The sequence below is a fragment of the Myotis brandtii genome, unplaced genomic scaffold (genome assembly GCF_000412655.1).
Source record: "Myotis brandtii unplaced genomic scaffold, ASM41265v1 scaffold668, whole genome shotgun sequence".
NCBI classification, from domain to species: Eukaryota; Metazoa; Chordata; class Mammalia; order Chiroptera; family Vespertilionidae; genus Myotis; species Myotis brandtii.
In genome coordinates, this window is record NW_005370597.1 from 3,114,890 (window position 1) to 3,123,669 (window position 8,780).

Sequence of the window (8,780 nt, forward strand, 5' to 3'; positions counted from 1 at the left end):
GTTAATAGAACAAACGGTTCATACACGCACATACTCAAGCTGCAGGGCTCTCATTAAAATTGAGTATTAGAGGCCTGGCCAGATGGCTCAGCTGGTTGGAGTATCCTCCCATATACCAAAAGGTTGCAGGTTCAAGTTCCAGTCAGAGCACATACCTAGGTTGCAGGTTTGATCCCCAGTTGGGGCAGGTATGGGAGGTAACCTATTGATGTTTCTCTCTCACAATGATGTTTCTCCCTCTCTAAAATCAATAAAAATATGTCCTCGAACAAGGATTTTTTTAAAAAAATGAGTATTAGATATATGAGCCAAATTCAAACTGGAAAAAAGGGCCCATCCCTAGTCTTTGTCACCTCATACAGGAGCCTGTGCTATTGACTGACTGACTGAAAGACTGCATTCGACATTTGCCACAATGTTCCCATCTTTTGAGAAAAATTTATTTCTTGCAAAGTCAGAAATACTTCAGCTGCAGTAGAAAATAATTTCAATGGGTCTGTGTTTAAGTTGGTACCCAAAAAAAATCAGCTTCACTCAAACCTCACCTCCTCTGGTAATCTTTCCTGATGCCCCATTTCTGTTCTTACTTACATATCCCTTCGAGGACCTCACAGTGCCTGTGCAAATCTCTGCCTTAGCACTTATCACTAACTACCGTAATTTTAGCTTTGCTTGAGTCTCCCTTCTAGGCTGTAACCTCCTGAGGAGTAGGCACCAGGCTTTATTCAATTTTATATCCCCAATGCCTTTCCCAGTGCCTGAATATAATCTGGATTAAACACCTGCCAATAAATTTAAAAATTCAATGAATGCATAGCCAAATGACTGACCTACCTGAAATGGAAGAAATCCAATTCAAGATACTCTCAAAGGAAACTGTACAGCTATGATATTATGATAATCACATAATTGATAATAGGATAATAAAATCATATACTAATTAATTATTGTTTTGTTCACATTGGCTAACCTAAAAGCCATAGAGGTAATGAATCTATCAGGAGGTAAGTAATGTGCCACTAGACGACGTGACTACGTACAGACTTTGTCTGAGGGAAAGCGCTGTAGACACCAGGTTTTCAGTGCGGACGCCTGGTGGTGCTACAGGCTAAAAAGTAGGAGGAGGAGCCCTGCGTTTGCCGCAGACTCCATCTTAGAAAAGACAAAATCCGAAGGCTGCCGGCGATAGACGGGGCTTGGAAAACGTCGGCAGCGAGCCCATATTTTAGACCTTTCTGCCAGTGAATGGGACTAGAAGTAAGCTGATGATCTCTCTTACAAGGCTTTCGAAGGCTTCTTTTATTAAGACAACGTACTCAGAGGATATTCAGGAAATCGTGCGAGAGAAAATCTGGCAGAAGAGGCAAGTGGTGATTGAGTTTTTCTTTCTTCCCGTAGCGCAGATGGCTCGGGAAGAGGAAAGCTACATTTATGGTCAGAATTTTTACAGGTTTGGCGCTGGCGGCGGAGAGGGTAGCGTCTGCGTAGCAGCCGGAGGATAGGTGAGAGCAGGGTGTTTTCCAAAGAGCTCAAAGAACAGTTTACATCCAGCCTCAGAAGAGCCTTTGCTCCCGATCAGGAAACCAGACTCATGTGCGCTCTGCAAGTATTGCCTGCAAACGTTTGTTTTATTAGAAAAATCTGAGTCTGAGATGACCACCCTTGGAAAATTTCGTTTGAAGATTCCAGAATGTGCACCGGGGACATGCATGAGATTTGGGTGAATTTTTAATAATTGGAAACTACACAATCAGTTTCATTTCCATTTTCACAACAATGAGCGATGCAATCATGGCGTAAATAATTTGCCCTTCTGTGGGGGGAAATCGCTGGATGAAGAACAACCCAAGGTAAGTTTAACTCTCGTGGAAAGGAATGGTAGATATCCACACTTGTCTGGGACCTCCTAAGGTCCAAATCGTGACAGTCAGTGACAACTTGAAGATTTTGTCTCAATAAGTGAGAAACGGCTCGATGAACTCTCCAGGCTCACTGAATTCTCCAACCTCTGGAAAGTACTCGCCAAGTATTTTAAATGCTACTGATATCTGTGCATTATAAAGCGCCCATGCAAGAAAATTACCAGGCAATTTCAAGGCTATGTAGCAAATTCTCAGGCAATTCGCTTTGGAAATAGTTTCAGAAATATCTTTCTTCATGTGAAGGATGTTGGATGACAAGCCCATTGAATTAGTCATTTTGATACCTATCTGCTCATCCTGGAGTACCTCTAGAAACAGACTTCACCTCCTTAAGGATCATCATCTCAGCATTCTGGAATAAAAAGAAAATGCCTTGATCCTTCCAGAATTTTTTTCATTGAATGTTAAAAATTGTCCATATTTTGCCAACCTAGTGCAATACAGAGATGAGGGAGATACATGCAACATCACTCTATTGCAAATGAAATTAGGTTCCTCGAAGCTGAAAACGACAATAGGTAGAGACCAATATCATTTTTGGCATTCTTACTATAAGACTCTGGGTAAAGAGGAGAGGAAATAACATTAGAGTTGGTATTTTATGGCTCTAACTTAAGTAGTGTTTTCTTTGCTTCTGAAACATAAATAATTGTTAATATATAGTGAACAAGTACTAATGGCTTAGCTCTTTTTATCTTTTTATTTACCTCACAATGGTCTTTGTTTAGAAGCCAGTAGCCTCTTTCTTGTTGAGTGCAGAAACAAATGCATTTTTTTTCCTGCTCATACCTAATTTTCTTTGATCTTCCAAAGGTAAGTTACCTCTAAGACTGTGTGTGGACTGTTCTAACAGATATCTGGAAGTTTGACAAAAAAAACCTCATTCCAGGTCTATACATAAAACGATAGTCTTCATAACTTCCCATGGAAGGTCAGGCTATTTTAAAGTCATCTTTTGCTTTTCTTGATATTTCATGGATGATGGCTGATACATTGCAATAGTCTACTGTTCACAGGTTTGTTCTCCATCTATTAAATTCAAGTAACAATTTATTTGAAATGGTTAATATTATGTAGTTCTTACTTTATATTTGAAAAAAGTCATGTGATGATGACACAAAATCAAATACAGATATAAAACTACAGTTGACCTTGAACAATGCAGGAGTTAGAGGTGCTAACCCCCACACAATTAAAATCCCCATATAACTTTTGACTCCCCCCAAACTTAAGTTGTTTCTTGGTATTCGAGGGGGATTGGTTCCAGGACCCCTGAAAATACTACAAATGTTGAAGTTCCCTATATAAATGGTGTAGATCAGTGCATACAATCGGCTCTCCACATCCGCAAACCCCCAACAACAGATGGAAAACAGTACAGGTATTTATTGAAAAGAATCCCCATATACGTGGACCCATAGTTTAAACATACATTGTTCAAGGGTCAGCTGTACAGGGGGAAATTTTCATTGATGGAAATAAATGTCTCTTTCATTATTTAAGGCATATTTTACTGAGTTGCTGTGTAGCTCATTTATTGCAGTGCTAAATTTGTATTTGTTAACTTTTACTGTTTTCTTTTTTCTTAAACATCAAAAACAATTCATTCTTTAGCAATTAATATTCCAGCATCTCCAATACAATAAAAGAAAATGTCATGTAATATGGACTGGCAAAACAATCTATATATACTCAAATCCAACTAGAACTCATGATAATATCTGGTCAAGATTTTTTTCCCAAGGAAACAGTTTGTACCAATAGGCTATGATGATTCTCCTTAAACTAAAAAATGCCAAGATTTTTCTTATGTAAATTCTCTTTCAAAACCATTAGTTGCATATTTGTACTAGGGAAGAGAATAAACCCCTACTTGAATCACCTTTACTTTGAAATCCCGATTGCTTGAGCTTCATAAAGTGTATATCTTGATAGATTACAGAAAAATATATCTTTTGTATCCTTAATAAGCAAAAGCAAAATTTTGAGTGTTACCACAGGTCCAAAATTTCCACCCTAAGACGATAAAAGGTGCTAGAACCCTCCCTTCCCATGCTAGGATATTTCTCATATATTTCCTGCAGGGCCTCAGAGGTAAGTCACTGAAAAACCCCTCTTTTGCCATCTGATCGCTGAGTGTAAAGTTAGATTGTGAGCTGAAGACCATTGGAGGGTTGGATTCTTGGCCTCAGTTGGGGTGCATGCCAGAGCAACCAATTGATGTGTCTCTCTTCCCCCCTCCTCCTCCCTCCTTTCCACTGTCTGAAAATCAATGGAAAAAAATATCCTTGGGTGAGGATTTACAAGAAAAGAAAATAACCATGGGTATAATGCATTGAAATCTGGAAACCACTGACAAAAAAAATCAGCACTGGTTCCGTCATCTCTGGAGAAACTTCCGTTTATTTCTAGATGTATGAATACCTTTGAAACGGAAAGAAGAATGAAACCTTATGAGTTGTGAGAACACTTATGACTCAAACTTTCCTCTCCTTCGTGCCATCCCCCAATTCACCATAACTGTTTTAATTCAGAGAACCTATCATAACTAAATAATCATATGCTTGGTTAAATGTAAAATTTCAAGTGATTTACTAGTCATTATTTTCCTTTATGATGTACACAATCATCACTATATCTCTATCTGATCTTAATTAAGTTTTGCAGTCTGTGTAAAGAGCATTTTTTCAAGACTTGGGTCTTAGGGTTTATTCACCTGGATGAAGTGTGTTAAATGCTCAATGTCAATGCATTAAAATATTTTGGGTTATAGTTTTAATATAAAAGTAATCATGAAAAGCAAAAATCATAACAACAAAATACAAGTAGGAATTTATTTCTAAATATTAAGAAAGGGAACCTGTAATTGCTCAATTTTTTAAAACCCAAGTACAATAAATAAATGAGAGCTTTAAAAAATGTTATGCCATTGTTACATTTACTAAATCATTCATTCCAGTTTTCTGGAAATACAGAGGATAGAGGTACAGGTTTAATGACACCATGAGGGAACAATCAGACAAGTTCATAATGTAGGACACCCTATAAGACAACTGGTCTGAACACTTCAAGAAATTAAATATCATAAAAGATGGGAAAATTTTCTAGAATAAACAGATATAACACCCAATACAATCATAAAATTTGGTTTAAAAAATTTCTAAGAAATTTCTTATAACAGGTAGTTAAGAAAGCAAGCACATTTGTTAAAAAACAAACAAACAAATCTCAAGAGTGAATATGAATTCTCTTCAAGTTGAAGAAAATCAGGGAAGGATAATGGAAAGATGAGATTTTTAAAAAATGTTTTAAATATATTTTATTGATTTCAGAGAGAAAGGGAGAGGGAGAGATAGAAACATCAATGATGAGAGAGAATCATTGATTGGCTGCCTCCTGCATGCCCCCTACTGGGGATCAAGCCCACAACCCAGGCATATGCCCTTGACCAGAATCAAACCTGGGACCTTTCAGTCCCCAGGCTGATGCTCTATCCACTGAGCCAAACCAGCTAGGGCTGAGATTTTATAAGGACTGGATTTTTTAAATAATATTAGGGAATTATTGTTAATTTTGTTAAGTGTGATAGTGGCATTATGAATGTGTGGGATAATGTACTTATACTTGGGAGATGAAATATTTAGGGGTGAAGTGTCATGATGTCTTCAAGTTGCTTTCAAATGGGTCAGAAAACAAAGAGGGTATATGTGTAGAGTAAAATATATAGATTCAACAAATAAGATAAAATATAAATAACTTTTAAATTTTCAATTAGGTAGAATTATGTTGGTATAGTTCTTTTTAACTTTTCCATACAGTATATTTGAAAATGTTTTCATACAAATATTTAATTAATATACTTTATTTTTTAGAACAGTTTTAGGTTTTACAGAAAATTAAGCAGATAATACAGAGTTCCCATATACCCACTTTCTTCCACTCACAGTTACTCTAGTATTACCATCTTGCATTAGTGTGGTACATTTATTAGAACTGATGAATCCATATTGATCCATTATTATTAACTAAAGTCTGTAGTTTGCATTAGGGTTCATTCTTTGTGTTGTACATTCTATGGGTTTTGACAAGTGTGTAATGCCATGTATCCATTATTACAGTGTTTCAGTGCCCCCGAAGTCCCCATGTTTTACCTCTTATTCACTCCCCCCTGCAACAACTAATCTTCTTAACATGCCTGTACTTTTCCAAAATGTCAGGTACTTGCAATAATAGCATAGGTAGCCTTTTCAGACTGGCTTCTTTCACTAAACAATATGCATTTGTTTCCTCCATGGCTTTTTTAAAAAAAATTGAGAACTCATTTCTTTTGATCACATATATTTAAAAAACACACAAAAAGATAATTGGAAAATTTTTCAATATTTACTGGGTATTTGATATTATGAAAAGATTAGTGTTGCTAGATGCAATAATTGAAGTTATATAAATTAACGCTCTTATCTGTTAGAAAGGAAAATAAAAATATTGACACATTCATAAGAATTACCCAGCTATGCTAGGAAAATTTCATGTGGATCGAATGCACCAAATCTCAGGAAAATGTGAAGTGGGAGAGTGCAGGAGAGAACTATGAGCAAAAAGAATATCTCAGTGTCCATGAGAATGTTATGTGAATTCTATGTTACCTGGGTCTCTGTACTTTTCTGTTGGCTTAAGTGTGAGGATGGTAACCTAACGCCCACTGAGATGTGCGCATGCTGGAACTCTGAATAATAACTGGAAACTGACTAGTCAGTCAAAGCCTTCTAGTTTCAGAAGTTCATTTTTTTCCCCCCAGTTTAAACATAACTGCTTGAATCTGTGAGGAAATTGGAATAGAAATTTGTCTGTGTTTGCCATGCCATTGTGGGTGCAATGAAAAAGCCTTTCGAAACGAGATAAGACTTCGGTACGTTGGAAGATACCACTTGAAAGTATTCCATTTAGATTGTCATCAGTGTGAAAGAAGGGATTGGGATTTTCTTAATGTTTTGGAGAAAGTACATACTCGGAAAGGACGCGGGGTGGCGCTGCAGCATTAGAAGTAGAAGGAAGAAAGCGACCAGTCCGCCCTCCTTTAAGCCAGAGGCTCTGCTAAAGAATCAAGCAGGAAGGGGAGGCGTTCTCCGGCTGTAGATCCGGGAAATCGGGGCCCTAGGCGTCTCCACCTATCCCTGTAGCTAGGACCTACTGGGAGTCAGCAACCTCGCGAGCCGGAGCTGGGTCAGGTTCGCTGGGAGAGCAGAGGAGATGGAGGCCAGAGAAGGAAAGGAGCGCTTTCTGAAACAAAGGCAAGTCTTGATATTCTTTGTTTTGCTGGGCATAGCTCAGGCTGGTTCCGCGCCTAGGCATTACTCAGTGGCCGAGGAAATGGAGAGTGGCTCCTTTGTGGCCAATTTGTTAAAGGACCTGGGATTGGAGGTAGATGAGCTAGCTGCGCGAGGGGCCCGCGTCGTTTCCAAAGGGAAAAAAATGCGTTTGCACTTGGATAGGCAGACCGGGGATTTGTTGTTAAATGAGAAACTGGACCGGGAGGGGCTGTGCGGCCCTACCGAGCCCTGTGTGCTCCCTTTCCAGGTGTTACTGGAAAATCCTTTGCAGTTTTTTCAGGCCGAGCTACGGATTAGGGACATAAATGATCATTCCCCGGTTTTCCTAGACAAAGAAATAATTTTGAAAATCCCAGAAAGTATCACTCCCGGGACTGCTTTCTTAATAGAATGTGCCCAGGATTTAGATGTGGGAAGCAACGGTCTCCAAAGTTACACAGTCAGTCCCAATTCCCACTTCCATCTTAAATTACAAAACAGTTCCGACGGCATAATATTACCACAGCTGGTGCTGGACAAAGCGCTGGACCGCGAGGAACAGTCTGAGATCATGTTAACTCTAACGGCGCTGGATGGCGGGGCGCCACCCCGGTCTGGCAGCGCCCTGGTCCGCATTGAAGTCTTGGACATCAATGATAATGCCCCGGAATTTGCAAAGTTGCTCTATGAAGTCCAGGTTCTGGAAAACAGCCCCATTGGATCCCAGGTGGCTATGGTCTCGGCTAGAGATTTAGACATTGGAGCCTATGGAGAAATATCTTATGTCTTCTCCCAGGCTTCGGAAGATATTCGCAAAACTTTTCGAATAAATGCAAAATCGGGAGAACTCCTTTTAACACAGAAACTGGATTTTGAATCCATTCAGACGTACACATTACATATCCAGGCGATAGATGGTGGGGGTCTTTCTGGAAGTTGTGTGGTGCTTGTCCACGTGGTAGATTTGAATGACAACCCTCCGGAACTGACCATGTCAACGCTTATCAATGAAATCCCAGAAAACTTGCAGGAGACCGTCATTGCTGTATTCAGTGTTTCAGATCCTGACTCGGGAGACAATGGAAGGATGGTTTGCTCCATCCAAGATCACCTTCCGTTCTTCCTTAAACCCTCTGTTGAGAATTTTTACACAATAGTGACAAACACAGCCCTGGACCGAGAGATGAGATCTGAGTACAACATCACCATCACCGTCACCGACTTGGGGACCCCCAGGCTGGAAACCCAGCACAACATCACCCTGCTGGTCTCCGACGTCAACGACAACGCCCCCGCCTTCACCCAAACCTCCTACACCCTGTTCCTCCGCGAGAACAACAGCCCCGCCCTGCACATCGGCAGCGTCAGCGCCACAGACAGAGACGCGGGCGCCAACGCCCAGCTCACCTACTCGCTGCTGCCGCCCCACGACCCGCAGCTGCCCCTGGCCTCGCTGGTGTCCATCAACGCGGACAACGGCCACCTGTTCGCCCTGAGGGCGCTGGACTTCGAGGCGCTGCAGGCGTTCGAGTTCCGCGTGGGCGCCACG

General features: G+C 40.2%; 1 protein-coding gene across 1 annotated transcript in view; it reads left to right on the forward strand.

The window, feature by feature from the left end:
- The first annotated feature begins 7,002 nt into the window (after positions 1-7,002).
- PCDHB2 (protocadherin beta 2) overlaps positions 7,003-8,780 on the forward strand; it is a 2,828-nt gene continuing 1,050 nt past the window's right edge. Inside the window, exon 1 of the mRNA XM_014529006.1 lies at positions 7,003-8,774. Within this exon, the coding sequence (XP_014384492.1) occupies positions 7,173-8,774 (1,602 nt within the window). The 5' untranslated portion in view covers positions 7,003-7,172. The remainder of the gene's footprint in view (positions 8,775-8,780) is intronic.